Source organism: Nilaparvata lugens, chromosome 13, assembly GCF_014356525.2.
Source record: "Nilaparvata lugens isolate BPH chromosome 13, ASM1435652v1, whole genome shotgun sequence".
NCBI lineage: Eukaryota > Metazoa > Arthropoda > Insecta > Hemiptera > Delphacidae > Nilaparvata > Nilaparvata lugens.
The window spans coordinates 2,801,611-2,829,280 of NC_052516.1; the positions used below are offsets into that span (position 1 = coordinate 2,801,611).

Below are 27,670 nucleotides of genomic sequence, written 5' to 3' on the forward strand. Positions count from 1 at the left end.
ATCTGAGTAATATAAGGAAATTGTCCAAGTATTTTTATTTTTTATTCTGATTTGTCTAAATAACCTAAAAGATTATGTTCAATTATGTAAGAGGTTGATTTTAGATGGCTTAAATTGATAAATTAATTAGAAATATTCCACTCAATTACCACTTTTAACGAATAATATTGAGTTATTTGAGAAAATTTGGAACTATTCAAGAAACACAAACTCGTAAACACTATAACGCTCAGCTATAATAATATTCATTATAATAATATTCATACTATAATAATATTCATAATGATAGTGTAATGGTGAAACAGATTCCAACTCATAGAATGAATTATAAATAACATTCTATAGGAAATTCTTGACCTACTTATAAAATAGATTATTCTATCTATAGCTCAAAACACACAAAACCCCCAACACAACTACCAAAATATTCTGACTCAAATTTGTGCTGCCGTTATCTGAGTTCTTTGTATCCACCCATACAGCCCAATAGTTATTAAAATGCTTGGGATGCGACGCCTCATCAAAATCATACGGCGGTCTGCGACGTATGTCAGGTTCAAAACTTTCCAACATACTTTTCATCGATTTTCCCAGCTCGGGAAATCTGTCAATCACATTTTCATTCTCACAGGGATCGGTTTCCAAGTCATACAAACATTCAGACTTGTAGCATTCGTTGTCTGGATTGATAGTTCTGTTGGAGTTGGGACAAGAAATTGTCGATTGGGTCCTGAGCTGGAGAAAAGTGTCGGCCATTTTGGTTCCCGCGTCAGGGTTAAGTTTTGAGAGGATTTTGCCGGCTTGGCTCTCTAAAACTGATGTTAGATTGTAGTGTGGTATATTTGGTCCAGTGCCCTCATATCCAAAATAAGCGTTTGCGAAGGAGAGTATGTTAGCTGAGTCTGGAAAAATAGATAATTTTATAGATAAAAACATAGAGAAAGGAAGATATTGAATGAAAAAGACTAAGAAATTGTCAAAAAACCATTGATTTATTGATAATTAGAAAGACTGTCAATCTCTGATAAACTCACAGTTTATCAGAGATTGACAATGGTGTAATAACCGAAACCGGTCTTTCTAATTATCAATAAATCAGTGGTTTTTTGACAATTTCTTAGTCTTTTTCATTCAATATGAATAATTACCACAATATCAACTTCTCAACTACACAAAAAGGAAGATATCCTGTGGTATACGTAGATTATGTTCCAAAGTTTTTGGTTACTCAAGCCGACCACTGTCTATTCTGTGACAGCTTCACGAAAAATAACTTATTCGCCTTGAGTTAACGGTGGAATTTGGATCATAAACGCCCTATACCATGGAATATCTTCTTATGCTTGATAAAATTGAATGAATAATACCAGAGAAAAGATATCATATATATAAGAAGATATAGGTCGTTTATGTTCCAAATTTCAAGCCGACTATTGTCTATTGCTACTGGTTTAGCCGGATGGAAGTGTAAGAGTGTTAGAATGAGACAGTATGAGAGACTACCAGTGTCACATAGCTCCACGAAAAATAACTACTATAAAAGTGCGTACAGACTTATGTGCCACGAACTCGCGCATTTCTCTTTTCTTCAGCTGATGCTTTGGTTATTATATCTGAATTTGTACAGAAACATAAAGATACAGATATAATAAGCTCAGCATCAGCTGATGTAAAACGAAATTCGCGAGTTCGTGGCACATAAGTCTGTACACATCTTAATAGGTAGGACTATCGGCTTGATTTAACAGTTAAATGTGGAACATAATCGCCCTATATCAAGGAATATCTTTTTATGATATCTTTCCTCTATGTAATATTATCATAGAGAAACAATAGCGTATGAAGGTATCCCATGGTATAGAGCGTTTATGTCGCAACTTTTACTGTTATCTCAAGCAAATTACTGTTGATTATTGTCGATTTTCACTGTTTTGTTGGGGTGAGAGTGTATGAACGGCACAATATGAGAGACTACAAGCGTCATAAAGCTTCACGGGAAAGAACTACGTGGACTATCGGCTTGAGATAACAGTAAAAGTTGCGACATAAACGCCCTATACCATGGGATATCTACTTATATGCTATTGTTTCTCTATGATACTATACATTGATATGAATATTGAAGATGAACTGTTGCATTAATTCAAAAGATGTATCACTAAGAAAATGAGAGAGTATGATTGCATTTATTAAGGGCGGAGTTAGGACTCCAGGTCCTCTCTACCACACAACCCTGTGATCATAGAGGAAAGAATAAAAAAAGTAGACTAATATATGATCTCTGATGTGATTGAAACAATATCCGTTGATAAACGATAGTTTTTTGGTTGAGTTAGCTACTAATAGTTCTGTGAACAGTAGACCTCACGCAGTATTCTCATCCACAAGTACCTGATTGAAACTAGCTACTAGTAGTTCTGTGAACAGTAAACTCACGCAGTATTCTCATCCACAAGTACCTGATTGAAACTATAGACCTTAATATGGAAATACAGCAATAGACTGGCTTCTCCACACATCTGTGTAATCACTTGTCAGCTGATTTATGATGAATAATTCTATATAGTCTGATTTTTACTCTAATATTGGCGTATGAAGGAGGCTCTTTTTTCCTTTTATATTACCCTTGAAATGCAAAATTTCCAAAAACCTTGTATATACGTCGACGCGCAATTAAAAAAGGAACATACCTGTCAAATTTCATGAAAATCTATTACCGCGTTTCACCGTAAATGCGCTACATATAAACATTTAAACATTGAGAGAAATGCCAAACCGTCCACTTGAATCTTAGACCTCACTTCGCTTAGTCAAAGAAATATAAATTATCTTATTGATGAAAATGGAGAATAATATCATAGGGCCTACAATTGATGTAAATTAAAAATGAACATACTTGAATAATCGAAATTATAGCAGGAAAAAGATTGTATATATGTCATCTAAAATATTATTCTTTGGTATGCTATAGTTTGTTGGTTGAGTTCTCTAGAGAATAAATCATTTATTGATATTGTAAATATACTCCAAAACCATTGTCAATCAAATTCTGCAATAATAACCAGGACCTGCTCACTGTAGTAATAATGTAGGTAACTTACGTTTCATAATCTTCCATTTTCCATACATCAGAGCTGACTCTCCCAATTTATCATCAATATTTAGAAGCAGCGTTCGATTGGGTTTCATCAATTCTTGACTTTGTTCCAAACCAGATATTGATTCCCAATGATTGATTCCATCAATACCGGTAAGGTTGTTTGCATCTCCACCTAAGAAAACAAATAAAAACTATTCAAGATTCAACTAATAAACGAATGAAAATTATTCATGAATAAGGCCCACACTACGGAAATAACATCACCAATTACTACTCAATTGTCTCAGGCCCGGTTACACAGAAGCCTGTAACATTTTAATCATCATTAAATATGCCATTAAAACCAATCAGACATAGCTGTTTTTAGAAGAAGACGTCTCTGATTGGTTATCGTGGCATTTAATTAAGGTTTAAATTTAACAGGCTTGCTTTTGTGCAAATGGGCCTCGCAATTTAATTCAATTTCATTTGAAAAGCATGATACCTGATATCATAAACTTTAGATAACATGATCGATATACATAATACCATAAGTTTCAGCCTATATTTCTATTCAATCTCATTTGAAATACAAGATACGGCATGATACGGCATGAATTTGAGCTTATTCTATATGCTCTGAAATTCAATGAAGAGCCTTATTGACATAATAATATTCCTCATTTATTTCTAATATTCATAATATTAATAACAATAATTATTACATAATATTCCTCATTTATTTGATATAATACTATTCCTCAATTTTTTCAAAAGAGCTATCTGTAGAAATAGTTTTATTATAATATAGAATAACTCTAGTAGCCCATCTCTTTTCAATTTTTCTCCTTCTTCTTCTTCCGCATTCAAATCATCATTCAACAATGCTCAACAATAACTGTGTAGAAGTAGAAACTCAGTCGGCAGTAATTTTGAAATTTTCAAATGTACCGCCAAGCGCCGTTACCATGGCAACCGGTAAACGACACGCCGCAGCCATGGAGCGACAGCCGGGCTGCACGTTGGCACGTCGCTTGTCATAACTTGTCAAAATTTGACAGTCACCTCTGCCTCTGTTTCGACAAGTCGCGTCGCAAATTTCAAGTGGAACGGACCTCTATGTCGTCGCGCTCGTCAATTTTGCAGTTCTAACGAATATTTCCGGTATCTAGTGGCTCGTTAATGGATCAGGAAGTTAATGTGAGTACCCTATTGAATTTTTTATGTAAAGAGTAGTAAGTTTTTAATCGTTACCCAAATTTATAACAATGAACTCCGAAAATCTAACCTATTTTACTCACAAAAAATAGGGTTACACTCTACAGCTACCATCCATATAGCTACAGATAGACATTGCGAGTTGGGTAACCATCTCAGAAATCATAGTTTCAAGGATATCAGATGTGTGGTTGTTGATATTCGAGTGGTAACCTGAGCTTCAACGATAACCTGAAAATGATTGGCTCATGGGGCTGACTCAATTATCTGTGTTGTCAAACTTTTAGACGGATTCCCACAGTGTGGGAGATGTTACCATGTATGAGCACAACCAAAATTACATTGGCAAAATCAAATCATTTATTTGCCATACAATAAATACATATTCAAAACATAATAAAAGAAAAAGTGTTTAGCCTAACTGTTTACCCCAGAATATAAAAGCTGCCCAAACCCTAAACTCTTTCAAGACTAATCTAAAATGTTGGCTATTAGAGAAATGTTTTTATGAGTGGCGAAGTATCTTCGACCATTGAATACGTTGCATTAGTTATAAATGTTTTATGGTCTTAGATATAAGTTATTTGTGTTATGATGTACAAAATTATTGTGTTTTGTGTATCAATATCTTGTTTTCTCTTTTATCGTATGACTATTGTCGATATGGTGCTTGTCACTATCCATGACAATATAATAAACCAATGTTCTCCAGACATCTGTATGATGAATGCAATGAATAATCAACTTGTCAGCTGATTGAATATGAATATATTATTTTGTTTGATCCTATCTTCAGAGTAGATGATATACAGAGTGTTCTGAAAAAGGTGCTCATAAGTCAGGTCGTGATACCACTCATCAAAAGAAGAAAAAAGTTCTAATTAATGATAATTAATAAGATATGTGACGAAATACGCGAAACTTGGTCCCGAAAAACAAGTTCCTTCAAGGTTTGAAGCAGATTTACTATGTGAATAAACACGGACAAATTTTTTACAGAACTTGTAGGAAATTCAATTTTGAAGAGAAAGATGTAGGATAAGTCTATAATAGACAAACGCAACCTTAAAAAAATAATCCTTAATCGCAGTCATACAAAACGCATGAAAAATCGAGAGCCTAACAGATTACCGTATGTCTATTTTTCATGCGTTTTGTATGTTATTGAGGATTATTTTTTTAGGGTTGCGTTTGTCTATTATAGACTTATTCTACATCTTTCTCTTCGAAATTGAATTTTCTACAAGTTCTGTAAAAAATTTGTCCGTGTTTATTGTACATTTAACATAGTAAATCTGCTTCAAACCTTAAAGGAACTTGTTTTTCGGGACCAAGTTTCGCGTATTTCGTCACATATCTTGAAAATTACTGTAGCTACAGGTCTGGAAACGATTTTATTCAATTTCTCAGTTCATTTTACATAAAGTTCGCTTAATTGTACATCTTAATTAACAGCAAACAAATACCCGTAGGGCTTCGTTTCGGCAGGGAAACTGAAATTCAGACGAAATCTTTCACTCTGTATAACTTGGTAACCAAGCATTTTCGGACTAAAGTTAACTGGAACTTTTTCCTTCTTTTGATGAGAGGAATGACGCCCTGACTTATGGGCACCTTTTTTCAGAACACTCGTCTGTATAGATCAGATTAGATTTCTTTATTTATGTATGTTACAATATTTACTGGCGTATACACTAATTTACATTAAATGACGATAATGCTAGTTATTCGACGAATTTCACAAAGTATAAATAATTAATCAATGAGAATAAATATAGAATGCAATTAGAATAACGGTGTAATTTCTCGGGTAGCTTAGATATTAATGAACTGTTTTTACCAAAGGGTAGACGTGGTTAAAGAAAGCTAATTTTTACTCTATGAAAATTTGTTGTATTTAAATATTTTCTCTACCAAATTTTTACATAAATTTTGACTCTACTCTGGCTGCCTAGCCTAATACAAAAAAAAAACATTGAAAGAGATTTGGAATGGTACAAATAAACAAGAAAAAACCTATCGTTATGCAAATAAAGTTCGATCGCCCCTTGTAATTTGAGTAGGATTAATATTCGGGACTCACCCATAATGAAGACGCTGAAGAAATCCATTAAACGATGATTTTGGTAATCCACCTCCCGAAACGAATTGATGTGTGAGCGCGCTGTGTTCGCTTCAACGGTTAAAACAAGAGTGCACGGAAAGAATGCAATTTTTGTCTCAGGTCCGACTCTTCCTAGGCCTGCACGTGGAAAACTAGACTACGGCAGGGGGGAAGAAGAGCCGGAAACTGTGGATGGAAACTATCTTTCCCAGGCTGGGATGCAAGCTAGGCAGTTCCCAACCCTGAGAAAGATCCTCACCTCGTCCATCGGTTGAAAAAATGCAAGCTCTCCATAGCCTATGCTAGGCAGCCAGCAAATAAAATATTACGTTCTAATTTCCACTAATTTCAATAACACTACTTTCAATTGCTTCCATTACAACGGTAATATAATAATAATGATGTAACTTCATAAATCGGCGGTGTTTCACCAAATAATTGTAGACTCTTTTAGAAGGATATAAAATATCAAAATGATAAAATATCCTTCTCATTAACACACGCCTGGGTGTATATAGTGATATCGTAGTATGGAGGAATTTCTTTTCTTTTCATATTATCCTTAAAATGCATAATTTCAATAAACCTTGTATATACATCGACGCGCAGTTGAAAAAGCAATATTCCTGCCAAATCTCATTGAATTCTATAAACACGTGTGGCCGTAAATGCGTTACATATATATACAGACAAAAGAAAATCCGACTTGAAACATAGACCTCACTGCTTTTGGTCAAAAATTAAAATCGCTCAAACTCTCTGGAATGCTAGCACTTGACGAAAGGAACAATAATAGGCTATATTGATGTTTCAATGAATGTGAATAAATAGGAATTTATTCAATAACTGTGTATTTTTATAGTATTACTAGCCGTCAGGCTCGCTTCGCTCGCCATATCCGTCTAGCCAGGGGGCTCCGCCCCCTGGACCCCCGGCTGGATCGTCCAAGAATGAGATCAGCAGGCTCGCTTCGCTCGCCTGCATTTTTATCATATGTTAGGACAATCCAGTCGGGGGTCCAGACTAAACGGATATGGCGAGCGAAGCGAACCTGACTGCTAGTAATATAATATTCCCAGGATTGAAGTAGCAGTGCCCAATCAATTTTTCCGCGATAAATTCATTTAAATCTTCAACTTGGTGCCAACCTAACAAAGACAACTCAACTTAATGCCAACCTGACAAAATTATTAATTTAGTTGCCAGTTAACAACTGTTTCGAAGAGGTACTCTATCTAGATTATAGTTCTATAGTAACATATGATATGGAAATTTCAATTATAATTGAGAGATTGGGAGAAGAAGAATATACATGCTAAAAGACGAACTTTAAACCCTTAAAAACAACCCTTAGAGTTAAAATATTGCCAAAAGATTTCTTAGTGCGCCTCTAAAGGCCAACTGAACATACCTACCAAATTTGAACGTTTTTGGTCCGGTAGATTTTTAGTTATGCGAGTGAGTGAGTGAGTGAGTGAGTGAGTGAGTCAGTCAGTGAGTGAGTGCCATTTCGCTTTTATATATATATATATATATATATAGATTGGTGGAAAATTCAATAATTTACCTGCAGCCGCATATAAAGTAGGGAGCCAATCTACCAGATGAAAATTTTCGTTATAAATTTTAGAAGATCTTGCGATTCGAGTACTCCAAATAGCTCCAACGGTTCGGATACCTCCTTCGTGTAGTGATGCCTTTTCCTGAAAAAGTAACGAAGTACATAATTTCCTGAACGAAATAATTCAAGTGATTTTCAGCCGAAAACTAGAAAAACCGATGAGAATCAGAATTTAATCTAGAAATTCGAGGTTTTGTGTGTTTTTTGGAGGGATGACCTCTTAATTTTGTTCACTTGTATGAACATTGGACACTAAGGGCCGGTTTCCGAGCTCGGGATTTAGCTAAGTCGTAGACTTTAAACAGCTGGAGTCAGAAAATTGGCTTTCCAAAACGGGGCGTAGTCGCAGCTTTTATAACAGTAGTCGTAGTTTTTATTTTCTCATTTCTATAATTGGAAACGTTTTTCCTTGACGAAATTAGACATTCTCAAATACTTCAAAATAGCTGAAACTTTACACTATTCTCTCTCTATTGTATTTTGTGTTCAATTTTCTAGTTTTTCGAAATTTAATTCAAACGTGACTATGACTATGACTGCGACTACGCCCCGTTTTGAAAAACCAATTTTCTGACTCCAGCTGTTTAAAGTCTAGGACTTAGCTAAATCCCGAGCTCGGAAACCGGCCCTAAGGCTCAACTCACACTTACGCGACTCAGGTCGAGAAGAGACTCGACTCTAGTTGAGAGCATGTGTTTTCACTCAGACCAGTCGATTCTAGTCTACTCGACTGTCACCATTTGAAAACACTCATGCTCTCGACTAGAGTCGAGTCTCTTCTCGACCTGAGTCGCGTACGTGTGATTTGAGCCTGACACCTTGTAAAAAGCCTGACCTTGGAATTGACGATTTTCTGTTTTTCGCAGATTTTGAAAAGAAAATTCTAGTCATTTTTTACAGGCAGTGGCGTAGCCAGGAAAACATTTCGGGGGGGGATCATAGCATTGGAATAGAAAGCACTTGAACTTTGAGGGTGACACCGGTGGGTGAGGGGGTATGGGCCCGGGGTCCGGGGTTCCCCCCCCCGGAAAATTTTGAAAATATACCTCCAATTTGGTGCGATTTTGAGCAGTTTCCACTTGAAAACAAACATTCCATTCAAGTTTTTTTGGTGATGAGTAGACTTACTATTTATTATTAGACTTTTTTACTACTTATTATTTCGATTTAATTTCATAGGCCTATTGGTTTTTGATTGAATAACAAATACATCAAAATGAAATATAATTTTATTTGTCATTCAATTGTTTGAAAAAAATAGTGATTCTATAGAAGGCCTACTCATTATTATTATGTTAACAAGCTAGAATGCTTAAATTTTGGCTCCAATAAAGCACTATTTCAACCAACTTTATAGGCTTGATTTTAACTTTATTGACAATTTTTTTCAAATTCACTAGATTTTCACTTGAGTATTCAAACTCACATTGTTTTTTTGGGGGGATAGAACTTTTTTTTGCAAATATTAGAAGGATGTGTCCCTCCTGTCCACGGTAGAAACTACGCCCGTTCATCATAACTGAAATTTTCGAGGGTATTTACTCTCTAGAAGAAACTGCTGGAGCTTCTGAATGAACGATAATCAACTAGAGCAATATAAGCTGTATTGAATTTCTTTATAATAGTAGATGGTAAAAATTGATCTAACTTTGAAATGCTATCTGTAGTTTCTCTATCCCCTGTTATCTAGTCCCTACGCACTAGACCTCTCGTCACTGTCTATAAGAAAATAGCTCATTATTATCATTGCTATTGCAGTGCTATTCTCTCATATATATAATTATATATATATATATATTATATATATATATATAAAAGCGAAATGGCACTCACTCACTGACTGACTGACTGACTCACTCACTCGCAGAACTAAAAATCTACCGAACCAAAAACGTTCAAATATGGTAGGTATGTTCAGTTGGCCCTTTAGAGGCGCACTAAGAAATCTTTTGGCAATATTTTAACTCTAACGGTGATTTTTAATGGTTTAAAGTTCGTCTTTTAGCATGTATATTCTTCTTATTCTCTCAATTATAATTGGAAAATGTCCATACCATATGTTAATATAGAACTATAATCTAGAGAGAGTTCCTCTTCGAATCGAAACAGTTGTTAACTGGTAACTAAATTAAACATTTTGTCAGGTTGGCATTAAGTTGAGTTGACTTTGATAGGTAGGTTGGCACCAAGTTGAAGATTGAAATGCATTTATCGAGGAAAAATTGATTGGGCACTGCTACTTCAATCAGAGCTATTCCTGGGAATATTATATTACTAGCCGTCAGGCTCGCTTCGCCCGCCATATCTGTTGTTCCAGACGTTTAGTCTGGACCCCCGACTGGATCGTCCTAACAAATGATCGTCCTACAAATGAAAAATGCAGGCGAGCGAAGCGAGCCTGCTGATATCATTCTTGGACAATCCAGGGGGCGGAGCCTCCTGGCTAGACAGAAATGGCGAGCGAAGCGAGCCTGACGGCTAGTCCCTTATATATTTCTCGACTTAATATTAGTACAATATAACGAAAATATGGTATTAGATGCTAATTTTTGCGGATGATTCAGCCACAAAAAAATTCAGGTTCAATTTCGGGGAGGGGATACATCCCCATATCCCCCTTGATACGCCAATGTTTACAGGTGTTTTTTTTTTTTTGAAAATCAGATATTTGTCTTTAGTTCCGCCCTCGTTGTGTTGTTCCGCCTGATCGATGATCACACATGGGGTCAATGACCAGTTAATCTATGATTTGCTCCAGTTTTTACCCTTGAAAATCAGTATAACTGACCTTGAAATTTACGATTTTGGGGTGAATGACCTCTTAATTTTGTACACTTGATTGGACTTCGGGTCCAAGTCCCAAATACTCAGTTATTCAACAAGTGGCCAATTCGAAGCTTTCCCCACTCCATCGTTTCTGATACAAGTCACCCATCCATTCACATGCAACAGGTGGTTATTTTGAAAATAACTTTTTGTCTCCGGCTCTGGAACTTTTTCAACTTTTGTTCGATTTTAGTTAGTATTATGGGTTGATTCAATAGAAACTAGAAACTAGTGGTTAGCAATAGCAATTAGCCATTAGTTCTAGATATTACAACAATTTAATTGGATTTTTTTTTTATTATATGCTAATTCTAGGTAGATTCAACTAGGAGTTTCCAGAAAACTCATAGAACCGGTTTCGGAGCTCGGGATTTAGCTAAGTCCTAGACTTTAAACAGCTGGAGTCAAAAAATGGATTTCCAAAACGGGGCGTAGTCGCAGCTTTTATAACAGTAGTCGTAGTTTTTATTTTCTCATTTCTATAATTGGAAACGTTTTCCTTGACGAAATTAGACACTTCTAAATAATTCATAATAGCTGAAACTTTACACTATTTTCTCTTTATTTTATTTTGTGTTCAATTTTCTAATTTTTCGAAAATTAATTCAAACGTGACTATGACAATGACTGCGACTACGCCCCGTAGGGTCCCAGGGACCCGGGCAATTTTTGTTTTAGTTATAATTTTGCTTCCGTTTGCTTTACTGTCTATTGTGACCCATGTAAGTTCATGTCAGTAGACACTTAAACTTGATGTAGAGTGTTAGTGCTCTGTGACTTGTTTTCGTGAAATGACGTTTCTGGGTCCCAGGGACCCAAGGGTCACGACTAACGTAACTTTTTTCGTTCTATTCAAATGCGCATTTGTATGCAATAGTGATTGGATTCAAGCAGTAAATATGTTTATTTTGAATAGAGACTTCGAAGAATGTACAAATTTACTTCTAGATCTCTATTTCAATGACATTAGTGAAGCTAAAAATGAATTCATAGTTCAAGATAAGAATACTGACCCTGAGTGGGATGATAGTGAAACCAATGAACTTCAGGTGATCCCAGGAATACTAAACCTCCCCTAAAAGTGAACTTTATGAGACCTTATATATTTTTAATATTTCTAGTATTGTTTCATGTAGGTTTTAGGATTTATAATAGTATTCATCACTATAATTTCATAAGTCTTGCAAAGGTTGTGCAACATGAAATTGAGGGTAGGATAAAAACTACCCTAGGAGTGAACTAAGACCTTCCAATTCTTTTCCTATCTTTCTAGTGGTGTTGCATGTAAGATCCATCATAGTATTCATCACTATAATTTTTTGTTCACTTTATATAAAATAATAACTAAACGTTACTTCTCACTACCTTAGAAGTGCAAGGTTTCACAAATTAATTTTTATAATCATAGTAAAGATCAATTTCTGCTTTACCTAAGTGCTCAATGCGTTCATCAATAACCCTTGAACATATTTAAATCATATAATAACATTTTATCTTAAAAATATATTGAAATATTCAATATGAAAGAAGCGGGTCCCTGGGACTCAGGGTCACGACTAACGTCAGAAAAAATCGGTCAAGTCATTTTTGAGAAAATAGTGATAGAAATTTAACAAAATTCATTCTTATCAGGAATATTACGGAGCTCCTGCAATTTTCCCAGAAATGAGACTCATGTCAGTTGATAAGGCTTATAAATAGCTATCCATGGTATAAATTTGAAGAAAATCGTTAGAGCCATTTTCGAGAAAACCGTGAAAAACATGGTTTTTTAGCCATTATCCGCCATTTTTTCCGCCATTTTGAATTGAATTTTATTGAATTCCTTATTGTTGGATCCTCATGGTATAAGACCTTAAGTTTAAAATGGTTTATTAGGAATGGAGTTATCGTGTTCACAGACACACACACACACACACACACACACACACCACACACACACACACACACACACCACACACACACACACACAGACCAACACACAAAAATCATGTTTTTGGACTCAGGGGACCTTGAAACGTATAGAAAACATGAAATTAGGGTACCTTAAATTTTTTTGGAAATCATTACTTTCACTTTTTGTGTAGTTGAGAAGTTAATATTGTGGTAATTATTCATATTGAATGAAAGAAGACTAAGAAATTGTCAAAACAGTTTATCAGAGATTGACAATGGTGTAATAACCGAAACCGGTCTTTCTAATTATCAATAAATCAGTGGTTTTTTGACAATTTCTTAGTCTTTTTTCATTCAATCATTACTTTCCTTACCTATGTTAATAGGACAAGGAAAGTAAAAAATAGGGTCACGACTAGAAGAAGTTCTATTCGAGAGACATGTGATAGCTTCAAATTAGTTCTGTTAATTGGATTAATTGAATAATTATTAATTAATGGATTCATCAGTGATACTTACCCCTCTAAGAGGCCAGTTTGAACCACTATTGGCAGTTGACCATACCGTTTCAACAGTTGGAGCCCCGTTGTCCGACAAGAACACAATAATCGAGTCCTCCAGCATCTTGGCTTTGTCCAGGGCAACTATGATATCTCCAACTGAATTGTCCAGTTCTTTTACCATACCTGAAAAAAAAAATATTTTAAATTTAAGTGAATAACTCACTCTGTATTGTAGCGAAAAGTCTCATATTATAGCATGACACTTGTTAGGTCAACCTCTATGCATATCCCGAATATCAAACAAATATGGGAGATTTGCATTTTTCATGAAATCCATGAATTGAAAAATGGTCAAAAATATTAAAATCACTCAAACTCTCAGGAGTGTTGGGAGAGGGGTAGAAGGAGCATGAGGAAGATGAGGAGAAGAGAAAAAACTTCTGACCATTTTTTACTTCAGAAGAAAAAGAAGAAGAAGAAGAAGAAGAAGAAGAAGAAGAAGAAGAAGAAGAAGAAGAAGAAGAAGAAGAAGAAGAAGAAGAAGAAGAGAAGAAGAAGAAGAAGAAGAAGAAGAAGAAGAAGGACGAGAAGAAGAAACATCAGAAAAAGAAGAAGAAGGAGGAGGAGGAGGAGGAGAAGGAGAAGGGGAAGGAGAAGGAGAAGAAGAGGGAGAGGGAGAGGGAGAAGAAGGAGAAGGTGAAGGAGAAGAAGAAGAAGAAGGAGAAGAAGGAGAAGAAGAAGGAGAAGAAGGAGAAGGAGAAGGGGGAGAAGAAGATTAGGATGATAAAGAAGAAAAATCGCATTAAAAGTAGGTGTGACCTGCATACAATCTGCGACTATTATCCTGGATGTAAGCGAACTCGTGATTGGTCCGTTCTAGATTAGCCACCTGTAGCCTTGCTCCCCTGTTTCCTGAATGGGGAGCCAGATGGGATACCTCCAGAAACAGCGGCTCTGATTGGTTGTGGCGAGCGATGACGTCAGTGGCCTCTGACGTCAGCACATGCGTCGCGTAATTGCCCACTAATTCATGCCAGGCTGGTGAATCCCCCTGCGTGCGTCCAGACCTCCTATGCCCTGCAAAATTAAAGTTTAATTAATTATTAATAATTAAATATTAATAAAAATAATAGATAACAATTAATTTAATATGATAAGTAATAAAAATAAATAATAATTCATCATTAATTAAATATCGGGGCACCGGGCTTTGCTCGTTATTTATTTATTGATAAACAGAACTCAATCCTTTAAAATGATTGGGGAAGGACTAACAGGCACAGCCCAAAACTATTTCTTCCCCGAATTTTTATTTATACAGTACTAGTAGTTCTGTGAACAGTAGACCTCACGCAGTATTCTCATCCACAAGTACCTGATTGAAACTATAGACCTTATGGAAATACAGCAATAGACTGGCTTCTCCTCACATCTGTGTAATCACTTGTCAGCTGATTTATGATGAATAATTCTATAGTCTGATTTTCACTCTAATATTGGCGTATGAAGGAGGCTCCTTTTTCCTTTTATATTATCCTTGAAATGCAAAATTTCCAAAAACCTTGTATATACGTCGACGCGCAATTAAAAAAGGAACATACCTGTCAAATTTCATGAAAATCTATAACCGCGTTTCGCCGTAAATGCGCAACATAAACATTTAAACATTCGAACATTTAAACATTAAGAGAAATGCCGAACCGTCGACTTGAATCTTAGAACTCACTTCGTTTGGTCAATAAATATTCCAAAAAGTAGGTTTTGTTCCATACACTTGAATTCAGATGAAATTTTCAGTCCAAATATATTTCAAAACATTAAAAGTTCTAATTTAGATTGTTTACATACCAAATTGAATAACAAAATAACACTCACTAATCACTTAGAACTGTAAAATAATTATTAACTTTGAATATTATGATATATACCATCTCATGTCAACAAATCAGATTACTGTATTTTAATCGAGTCAATTGAAATTTCTAGATTTCTCGCAATAAGATACGGTAAGTCAATTGATTACACAGCTGATCTCCCACACAAGCACATGCATCTTCTGTTATCGACAGACGACGAAATCATCATCTGTTTTTCCGAGGATGAATTATCCTTTTCATGTCCTTCAGCGAGTTTTCCCAGGGATGAGACCTAGTGCAATCGAATTTTGATATCATAAACCTACTAAATTCCAAATTTCGTGAAAATCGTTAAAGCCGTTTTCGAGATCCATTGAACATAAATAACCAGATATAAAAATTGAAAAATATAAACAGATATAGAGAAATTGCTCGCTCAATATAATAGGATTATGATTGTAAGTGTTAGCACTGAAAATTTGCCAAATAAACATACCCTAACCTACTTTTAGGACTGTGACATCACCCAAACTTGGAAGAAAAAGTAACACAAGGAATGCCTTTGTATTTTGTCTATAGTGAAGTCCACGTTATAATGTAAGTAATTGTTTAACTTTGGAGTTGCTCTCCTTGTCTATCATTCGACAAAGCAGATAACGCTGTCCTGTTCTACGTCCGCAAAGTTGCCAGATCGTTTTTCAACAATGTAGAAACATAATTAATTAACAAAATATTCAAACTCAATCATGAAAATGTAATATCTAATCATTGAAACATATATCTTCTTTATGAATAAAAAATAATTGATCATTTCAAGCGAAATGAACAGTTAATATTACAGCAGATGTACTGGTATCAGCTATCTTTTTTTGAAGGCAGTGGCAAGGCAGAGAATCAGAAACACTGTTCCCCTATCTTTCTCCACTGTCATTATAATGTGAACCTCATACTTATAAGTCTCTCATACTGTGCCGTTCTCACCAGGCCAAGACAGTAATAATCGACAGTAACCGGCTTGAGTTGACAAAAAATTGGATCGGAATTTGGAACTTAAACGACCCATATACCAAGGTATATCTTGTTTATCTTCTTCTCTATCGTCAGAAATTGGCTTGAATTAACAAAAAATTGGATTGGAACTTGGAACATAAACGACCTATACCATGGTATATCTTCTTATGCTATCTTTTCTCTATGATATCAACATAAATGATACGGTATCAACACAAAATGATACTGTATCACCACACAAGATACTGTATCGCCATACATGATACTGTACCAACTTAATATGATACAGTGTCATATAAACTTTATACACAGCACCATAATTTGATACCAAACATACAAACTTTGAATGCATTCTACATATGATACAGTATCATATCAACTTGATACACAGCACCATAATTTGATAACAAACTTACAAACTTTGAATGCATTCTACATATATGATACAGTATAATCTCACTTGATACACAGCAGCACCATAATTAGATACCAAACTTACAAACTTTGAATGCATTCTACATAATATATGATACAGTATCATATCAACTTGATACACAGCACCATAATTTGATACCAAACTTACAAACTTTGAATGCATTCTACATATATGATACAGTATCATATCAACTTGATACACAGCACCATAATTTGATACCAAACTTACAAACTTTGAATGAATTCTACATATTTGATACAGTATCATATCAACTTGATACACAGCACCGTAATTTGATACCAAACTTACAAACTTTGAATGCACTCTACATTATATGATACAACATCAAATCAACTTGATACACAGCACCATAATTTGATACCAAACTTACAAACTTTGAATGCATTCTACATATATGATACAGTATAATCTCAACTTGATACACAGCAGCACCATAATTAGATACCAAACTTACAAACTTGAATGCATTCTACATAATATATGATACAGTATCATATCAACTTGATACACAGCACCATAATTTGATACCAAACTTACAAACTTTGAATGCATTCTACATAATATATGATACAGTATCATATCAACTTGATACACAGCACCATAATTTGATACCAAACTTACAAACTTTGAATGCATTCTACATATATGATACAGTATCATATCAACTTGATACACAGCACCATAATTTGATACCAAACTTACAAACTTTGAATGCATTCTACATATATGATACAGTATCATATCAACTTGATACACAGCACCATAATTTGATACCAGACTTACAAACTTTGAATGAATTCTACAAACAATGGTATATCTTCTCATGCTATATTTTCTCCATGATATAATTCATAAGAATATATTGAATATCTCTTACCGTAGACTCATCAACATGCATTCCATCGTAGTACCCGATATATCCATTGTAGTATCCGAAGAAAGAATCGAATCCACGGTGATTTGGCAATAGGTCTTCCCTATAACAACCCACGTGCCACTTCCCAACTAGGCTTGTTTTGTAGCCTAATCGCTTCAGGTACTGCCAATCAGAGAAATTTTTCCAATTAAGATAGAGGTTTATTTAGTTCTGCATTCATTCATAAAATCATTATTTATCCTAAATTGAACTTTATGATTCTCAGTGCCTGTTGCACAAAAGCCGGTTAAATTTTAACCGTGATCAATTACACGAAAACCAATCAGAGCGTCCGTCTTTTCAAAAACGCCCTCTCTTATTGGTTCTCGTGGAATTAGTCACGGTTAAAATTCAACCGGCTTTTGTGCAACCGGGCCTCTCTGTTTCTTTTTTTAACTTTCCGGCAGTCGCGCTGTTGTAAAAATTACAACAGTGTCAGTTTTTTTGCTGCAAAAAACTATTGAATGGGGTGGTGTCAGTGAATGAATCACCTATGCATTCCAAAACTTTCTCCCCATCACTCCACTGAGTTGCAGTATCAACCGAGCAATGGTTCAGTCTTTAGGTGCCATTTAGTCGCCACAGTGCATAATTTGCACTGTGCATTAAGATAGGGAAAGACTGTATACGGGGACTGTAAACGAACCAATAACACAGAATTGATGGCTTTGCTTGATGTACCTTTTGGAATGGTAATCATCCAAATGTTCATAAGCGTAAAATAATCCAAGAAGATGGGAGAGTAATTATACAATTAATTAATATGTTTTGACAATAAACAGAGTACATAACACTTGGGAAATTGGATGTTGTACAAAATACAACACGCGACTGCTCGTGTGATTGAGTAGGGCGCGACTACAGGATCGTTAAATAGTAGGTACGGTACGGGAAGTATTGATAGTAATTAAAGTATTGATAGTAATTAAAGTATTGAAAGTAGAATATTATTTTGTTCACTTGTTCATATTGGTGTAAATTATGTTCATGACTATGATCGGGCAGAAACAAATGAATTTATTGATTATGTGTGATAATGAGTTATGGATATATAGATGAGTCTATAAGGACAGGTTTTCGAGCTCGGGATTTAGCTAAGTTCTAGACCTAGACTTTTAACAGCTGGAGTCAGAAAATTGGCTTTCCGAAACGGGGCATAGTCGCAGTCCACGTTCAATTGAATTTCGAAAAATTAGAAAAATTGAAAACAAGAGAAAATAGTGTAGAGTTTCAGCAATTTTCCTGTAGGTCTATAGTTTTGGACTACAACGGGAATTCTTCCAGGTGGCTTTCTATCCAAATGACTGCACCAGTTGCGTCTATTTTGAATAATTCTTTCATGTAGAGGAGCAACCAATAAACCCTGTCTTATGTCATTATTTCTGTTTCTATCAACTCTAGTGCAGCCAAATACACTCCTTAGAAACCTCATTTCTGCAGCTTGAATTCGACTGTTCATTCTACGTGTGTGAATCCAATTCTCACTTCCATATAGGAGAGTCGGAACTGCAATGGTATTATAGAACTTTATTCTGGTTTCTTGTCTTGATTTATTCTGAACATATTTTCTGAAACTTTGAAATTTTATTGTATACATCAATATCTGTATCATAAATGTTACATCATTACCAAGATAGTTGAAATTTTTCACTTGTTCTATAATTTTCCGTTCAATTCTATTTTGGTTCTTATTGGATATTTTCCTTTGAATGCCATTGATTTGGTTTTCATAACTGATATTCTCAAATTGTAATTTTCAGCAACTCTGTCTACATGAAAACTGATTTTTGTAAGGAATCTTCATTTCTCTGAATTATTACTAAGTCGTCTGCATACATAATTGAATTTACAAAACTATGGGTTGAGAGCTGTAAACCTGAGTCCACTAGAGTTTTCCATGTGCGTAACATGTCGTCAACATAATATTAAATAAAGTCGGCGATATACAACAACCTTGTCTAACCCCTTGTTTATGCCAATGGCATCAGTCAAACCCCCCTTTACTTGCAGACGAATTGCTGAACTCATCATCATCATCTTCATTCAGAAACCTAATCCCTGAAGTGAGATGATGATGATGAGTTTCAGCAATTTTGAATTATTTAGGATGTTTCATTCCGTCAAGGAAAAACGTTTTCAATTATATAAATAAGAAAATAAAGATTATCGTAAAACTACGACTACGCCCCGTTTCGGAAAGCCAATTTTCTGACTCCAGCTGTTTAAAGTCTAGAACTCAGCTAAATCCCGAGCTCGGAAACCGGCCCTAAGTGTACTAATGCGTGAGTTCTACAACTGAATGAATTAATAATAAATGTTCACAATGCAACTCATGCATTGAAAATTCAAGACGAAATCTGAAAATAGAGTAAGAAATGACTGTCGATTTCAATTTTTAGTCAAAGATAGAAAGAGAGTGTTGTGTTTGGAAGTACAGGTATTTATAAACGACATGTTTTTCATTCTCAATTTTCAAGAAATTACCCGAAATCCTATTAAATTCATCTCATTATCTTCACTACAGGGATTAGGTTTATTAATTAACCTGTTCCGGTCCCCATCTCTTTCTTGGCCTCCCTACATCTCTTTTTCCAGTAGGTCTATAGTTTTAGAATTCAAGGGGCATTCTTCTAGGTGGCATTCTATCCAAATGACTGCACCAGTTGCGTCTATTTTGTGTTATTCTTTCATGCAGAGGAGCAACTGATAAAATATCAGTACTTCTGATTCTATCAACTCTAGTGCAGCCAAATACACTCATTGGAAACCTCATTTCTGCAGCTTGAATTCGACTGTCCATTCTACGTGTGTGAATCTAATTCTCACTTCCATGTAGGAGAGTCGGAAACTGCAAAAGTATCCTATTAAAATTGAAATGTAAAATGTAGCTCTAGTATAACTGTGTAGTTGTCGCTGAAGCCATTCTATTGCTGTTGGCCAATAGAGACTGAGCTCTACTGCCATTGGTCGAGACAAGACACGCCCAAGTATTCCAAATGAGAACCGTTCTGCGTGTCCTACCACATACTAAGTAGTTTCTCTTCATCTGTTGTTGTTTAACGGTCCTTATGACCAATAGATGGGCGTGTCTAGTATCAGCCAATGGCAGTAGAGCTGAGCCTTCATCGACCAATCGTAGGGCTTCATCCACACACGATGTTCAAAAGCTCTCAGTTTTCTAGAGATGACTGACAAAAATTTTGTGAATTTGCTGAGAGATCAATAATAGTGTAACAACCAGAACTATAGTGAGGTCCACGTTATAATGGCAGTGGAGAAAGATTGGAAAACAACGTTGCTGATCATCTGTCTTGTCAATGCCTTCTATAGATGGTAGTTGATACAGGTTTACTGATGTAATATTAACTGTTCATTCTCGTTTATAATAATCAATTATATTTTATTAAGCAAGAAATTATATGTTTTAATAATCTCATGATGAATTTTCTTAATTGAAATTAAATACTCTGTTAATTTAAAAAAAATATTTTGATCTGGCAACAGAGCAAAGCGAGAAACAGATAGCACTATCCGCTTTTTTGAATGATAGACAAGGATAGCAATACCATTGCTAATTAGACACTGCCATTATAACGTGGACCTGACTCTATCACCTGAAATTTTTTTTGTTTTTTATTTATTTATAATTTCTACAAAGTAGCACTGATTGGGAGAGAAAAACTAAGGATAATCCTTGTACTATTTCTTTCCCAAATTAGATAACAAGTCCGAAAAAGGGTTATGGTTTCACTTTTCTAAAATTTAGTCCATTTTCACTAAAAAACAACGAAAACTAAGAATTTTACATTTTGACAGTTGAAAACAGAATAAAAAACAAAAATATCACACTCAAATCACCATTAATTAATTGGAACATTTTTGCGTAATTTGACAAAATTTAGAACCAGAAAAAACACAACTCACTATTGTTTCAATAAACCAGCGGTTTTGCTAATATCAAGTCGTTTCCATTTAATATGCATAATCTTTGACAAGACCACCTTCACAAAACACGAAAAATGGATAAAGTAATTTCGTATGGATTCATTTTTTTTTTTTAATTTTATATTCATTAAAATTATTCTTATATTCTGTAAATTTATTGACCAACCTGAGGTAGTAACGTCTCATTGAGAGGAATACCAAGTTTGGACCCCGCAGGTATAGGAGTCCCTTGCATTCCTGTGAATAAATTTCAATTTAAATAATAATTAAATTAAACAATTCCGAAAAAAACTATCAAATTCAGATAAAACAACACCAATAACAGTGAATTATTTTTTTCCTACAGTTACGTTGAAAAGTGGCCATTGCTGCACTGATTACAGAACGCAAAGAATCACTTTTCCGCTCTAGTGCGGGAAAAATTTTTCTGCACTCCAGATTTGCAACATGGCAACGCAAAATACTTAGTAGGTTATATGGAGCAATAGTGCAGCAAAATCAAAATGAAGTTGGTAACAGTGACTGCTGTGGCTGCTATAGTGAGCAGAGGTGCAACCAAGCACAACGCGCTAATTATTATTCATTATATATTATAACCAACGACAACGAGGACTTTAGGATTTCAGGATTAAGGTTTTTATCAATAATAAAATTACACAGAAAAACATTTGACGCATTTCAGGCAATTTTACCAATAATTACCCACTTTTCATATTCAATGGTAACTGTAGGAAAAACTTAATGTGATATACGTGCGCAAAGTTCCTCTGCTGCACTCAAGAAACCATTCCGCCCTCGCCTACGGCTCGGGCGTAAACGTTTCTTTCGGTGCAGCAAACTGTCACTTTGCGCACTAGTTGCACAAATAACTATACTGCTGACAGTAAATGATTTGTCATACTTACTTAATTGCAGCTGTTTTCCATGCATTAAATCGAGCTGGTAAACAGCTGTTTGCAGAACAAGAAAACATGTGATTTTCATTACAGCATCCATACTGTACTGTAAAGAGATCATATGCTCTCTTTACAGTCGCGTATGTTAGGACTCTACTGAGTCCTAATAATATCTGAGTAATTAATATACTAACTCAAATAATTAAAGAACTCATTTAAGGAGTATCAAGTTATAAGAACTCATCTGGAACCTTATAATTTTGACCTTTATTATTTTATTTGAGCTCGAAGGGTCTGTCTGTCATGAACTAGGCACTACGGGCTAGGTCATGTTTATAGAATGCAGTAGCTCGTGCAGCAGCAGGTAATAGTTTCTGTTTCTCAGCAATATTATTCTTTCTCAGATAAGTATGACAAAAATATTGTACATAACTTGTACGGTAACGATAATTTACCGCATAAGTATGATTGTTTCTGCCCGAACGTAGTTGAGGGCAGAATTATCATACGAATGCGGTAAATACGTTACCGTACAAGTTATGTACAATATTATGTACTCAACTACGTTTCGGGCAGAAACAATCATACTTATGCGGTAAATTATCGTTACCGGACTTGTTACATAAAGTACTATATTGTCACTGATGTTGAAATAAGTTATTTTACAGTTTGAAGTTATGTAGCCTAGCTACCAATACATTAATAACAGTGATTCAATAAGGATCTAATAATGCACTGGTTAATCTATACTATAATAAAGGAAAGAACTATCTTATACACTTACGGTATAGGAAAATTATGTTTCCTACAGTTACGTTGAAAAGTGGCCATTGCTGCACTGATTACAGAACGCAAAGAATCACTTTTCCGCTCTAGTGCGGGAAAAATTTTTCTGCACTCCAGATTTGCAACATGGCAACGCAAAATACTTAGTAGGTTATATGGAGCAACAGTGCAGCAAAATCAAAATGAAGTTGGTAACAGTGACTGCTGTGGCTGCTATAGTGAGCAGAGGTGCAACAAGCACAACGCGCTAATTATTATTCATGATATATTATAACCAAGGACAACGAGGACTTTAGGATTTTAGGATTAAGGTTTTTATCAATAATAAAATTACACAGAAAACATTTGATGGATTTCAGGCAATTTTACCAATAATTACCCACTTTTCATATTCAATGGTAACTGTAGGAAAAACTTAATGTGAAATACGTGCGCAAAGTTCCTCTGCTGCACTCAAGAAACCATTCCGCCCTCGCCTACGGCTCGGGCGTAAACGTTTCTTTCGGTGCAGCAAACTGTCACTTTGCGCACTAGTTGCACAAATAACTATTGACGCATCATCACGTCTGAACTACTCAACAGATTAACTTGACATTTTGCAGAAATTGACTACTCTTGAAGTGTAATTTTTCATAAATATTCTTAATTAACCGAGGATGGTTAAAGGCTATTTTCAAGACTTCATTACGTCAAGTTTTTAGTTTGTCAAGTTTTAAAACAGACCCTTGCGGAGCTCGGGTTACCTGCTAGTTATTAATAACAATAGGGCCCGGTTGCATGAATTGCCTGTTAGATTTTAATCATGATTGGATGCCGCGAGAACCAATCAGAGAAGGGTTTTTCTGATTTGTTCTATTGGTCCTAATTTAATCATGATTATAATTCAACAGGCTTTTGTACAACCGGGCCTGAATAGATTATTCATTTACTACTAGAAACGTGGAAACTGAAAACCTGTGGGCAACGATAATTAAAATCTACAGGAAATTAAATTGATGACTAAATACGAATAGATAGCAATAACTAATAAATTTAATCTGAGAGAGTTGAACTATAGTGAGGTCCACGTTATAATAGCAGTAAGGAAAGATAAGAGAAAACCGTTGCCGATCCTTTGTCTTGTCAATGCCTTCCATAGACGGTAGCTGATACAGGTTTATTGATGTAATATTAACTGTTCATTCTCGTTTAGAATAATCAATTTTATTTTATTAAGCAAGAAGTTATAGGAGAAATTAAAAAGATAGGAGAACAGCGTTGCCGATACTCTGCCTTACCACTGCCATCTATAGAGGATAGCTGATACCGGTATATCCAACATAATATCAACTATTCATTCTTGTTAAGAATAATCAATTATATTTTATTCGTAAAGAAATTAAATTTTTAATGATTCATTAAACTTTCATAATTGAGATCAAATATTTTGTTGAATAATTATATTTCTAGTCTACATTGTTAACAAACGATCTGGCTAAGTTGCGGGAGTAGAAAGGGATAGCACTACCTGCTTTGTCGAATGATAGACAATGATAGCACTGTCGTCAATCAAATACAGTAGAACTCCAATTATCCGAACTCCGACTATCCAAATCGCCGATTATCTGAATCACTTTCAGAAAAAAATTTGTCCAAAAGTCCAAGTGCGCTATAATTTCTCCCCCTGTGATGCCAGTGTTTGCGCGTTCGCTCACTATTGTGCTTCCCTTGTATATAAGTACATTATATTTATATTTAAAACATGTGAAAATATCATGTTTCTTCCATTTAATTCAATAAAAAAATAGTGCAATATCAAAAAGTAGCTTTTTTCTCTCCAATGGCAATTTAAAAAAATCTGGTGTGGTACACTCACACAACTTTCCTTGCTCATATTTGAAAATACGATCAGACTTTTGTATATGTGTATATATAATTGTTTTCAGAGTACTTTTTCCTTTGTGTAGAATGTGAAATTCGATGATTTTTTTTAGTCGACATTTTTTAAAGTCGTCAAAACAGCTGTTCTACATATGAAATATCTCGACTATGTGTTCTTTTTATGAACTGCGCTACCTACCTATTTCATGCACGAGAAGGAGGTTACAAAGTCCATTTCTCAAGGATGGGGTGGACCCCCCATTAGTTTCTCAGTAAGGAGACTCATGCCAGTTGATAGAGCTGATAAATAACTATACAGACTATTCATTCTTGTTAAGAATAATCAATTATATTTTATTCGTAAAGAAATTAAATTTTTAATGATTCATTAAACTTTCATAATTGAGATCAAATATTTTGTTGAATAATTATATTTCTAGTCTACATTGTTAACAAACGATCTGGCTAAGTTGCGGGAGTAGAAAGGGATAGCACTACCTGCTTTGTCGAATGATAGACAATGATAGCACTGTCGTCAATCAAATACAGTAGAACTCCAATTATCCGAACTCCGACTATCCAAATCGCCGATTATCTGAATCACTTTCAGAAAAAAAATTGTCCAAAAAAAGTCCAAGTGCGCTCTAATTTCTCCCCCTGTGATGCCAGTGTTTGCGCGTTCGCTCACTATTGTGCTTCCCTTATATATAAGTACATTTTATTTATATTTAAAACATGTGGAAGTATCATGTTTCTTCCATTTAATTCAATAAAAAAATAGTGCAATATCAAAAAGTAGCTTTTTTCTCTCCAATGGCAATTTAAAAAAATCTGGTGTGGTACACTCACACAACTTTCCTTGCTCATATTTGAAAATACGATCAGACTTTTGTATATGTGTATATATAATTGTTTTCAGAGTACTTTTTCCTTTGTGTAGAATGTGAAATTCGATGATTTTTTTTTAGTCGACATTTTTTAAAGTCGTCAAAACAGCTGTTCTACATATGAAATATCTCGACTATGTGTTCTTTTTATGAACTGCGCTACCTACCCTATTTCATGCACGAGAAGGAGGTTACAAAGTCCATTTCTCAAGGATGGGGTGGACCCCCCATTAGTTTCTCAGTAAGGAGACTCATGCCAGTTGATAGAGCTGATAAATAACTATACAGAGTATGAATTTGAAAAAAATCGGTCAAGTTATTTTGAGAAAATCGTGAAAAACTTGGTTTTTTTAGTAATTATCCGCCATTTTTCTGAAGAATATTACGGAGCTCCTGAAATTTTCTCATAAATTAGACTCATGTCAGTTGATAGGTCTTATAAATAGCTATCCATGGTATAAATTTGAAGAAAATCGTTAGAGCCGTTTTCGAGAAAAACGTGAAAAACATGGTTTTTTGGTAATTGTCCGCCATTTTTTCCGCCATCTTGAATTGAATTTTATTGAATTTCTTATTGTCGGATCCTCATGGTATAAGGACCTTAAGTTTAAAATTTCAAGTCAATCGGTTAATTAGGAATGGAGTTATCGTGTTCACAGACATACACACACACACATACACACACACAGACCAACACCCAAAAATCATGTTTTTGGACTCAGGGGACCTTGAAACGTATAGAAAACATGAAATTAGGGTACCTTAATTTTTTTTGGAAAGCAATACTTTCCTTACCTATGGTAATAGGGCAAGGAAAGTAAAAAATTTGATTATCCGAGTATTTGATTATCCTCCGATTGGGTCCTGGTCCCCATTAATTCGGATAATTCGGAGTTCTACTGTACTGCCATTATATCGTGGACCTCACTTCAATATAGATTGATGTAATACAGATGGATGAATGAATAAATGAATATTCACCATATCGAATGGGGTATCGCCCAGTCAGTAAGGCGGCCCTAGAAGGGGTGCATGTTGGCATACTGTAGTGCCTTTGTAGAATGACTCCATTATAGGCCAATGCGTCTATGTTAGGAGTAGAGATTTCGTCACTGCCATGAAATCCCACATCGTTCCAACCCTGTAACAAATTTTAATATTATTTTGTTGAATTTATTATAATATGAGACGTTTCGCTACAATACAGGGTGAGCTATTAATTGAAACATAAAACCTTTCCCCCACACACTGATCAAAGAAATCACTCATCTTCAAATGTTTATAACTCAAGAAAAGGAGTGATTTTCGCCAATACGATGACATATTATTTTTACTTTTCTTGCCCTATTACCATAGGTAAGGAAAGTATTGCTTTCCAAAAAAAATTAAGGTACCCCAATTTCTAAATTTCTATACGTTTCAAGGTCCCCTGAGTCCAAAAAAGTGGTTTTTGGGTATTGGTCTGTGTGTGTGTGTGTGTGTGTGTGTGTGTGTGTGTGTGTGTGTGTGTGTGTGTGTGTGTGTACACGATATCTCTTCTCCCAATTAACGGAATGACTTGAAATTTGGAACTTAAGGTCCTTCCCCTATAAGGATCCGACACGAACAATTTCGAACAAATCCAATTCAAGATGGCGGCTAAAATAGCGAAAATGTTGTTAAAAACAGGGTTTTTCGCGATTTTCTCGAAAACGGCTCCAACGATTTTGATCAAATTTATACCTAGAATAGTCATTGATAAGCTCTATCAACTGCCACAAGTCCCATATCTGTAAAAATTTCAGGAGCTCCGCCCCATCAATGCAAAGT

At 35.1% G+C, this 27,670-nt stretch overlaps 1 protein-coding gene across 1 annotated transcript in view; it reads right to left on the reverse strand.

Moving 5' to 3' along the window:
* Nucleotides 1–169: 169 nt before the first annotated feature.
* LOC111056249 (arylsulfatase G) overlaps nt 170–27,670 on the reverse strand; it is a 51,200-nt gene continuing 23,699 nt past the window's right edge. The window contains exons 2-11 of the mRNA XM_039440329.1: nt 26,843–27,002; nt 21,599–21,669; nt 17,449–17,610; nt 16,860–16,875; nt 14,067–14,324; nt 13,264–13,430; nt 7,969–8,104; nt 6,381–6,539; nt 3,102–3,272; nt 170–902 (exon numbers count right to left, since the gene is read on the reverse strand). Coding sequence (XP_039296263.1) covers nt 379–902; nt 3,102–3,272; nt 6,381–6,539; nt 7,969–8,104; nt 13,264–13,430; nt 14,067–14,324; nt 16,860–16,875; nt 17,449–17,610; nt 21,599–21,669; nt 26,843–27,002 — 1,824 coding nt within the window. The 3' untranslated portion in view covers nt 170–378. The remainder of the gene's footprint in view (nt 903–3,101; nt 3,273–6,380; nt 6,540–7,968; nt 8,105–13,263; nt 13,431–14,066; nt 14,325–16,859; nt 16,876–17,448; nt 17,611–21,598; nt 21,670–26,842; nt 27,003–27,670) is intronic.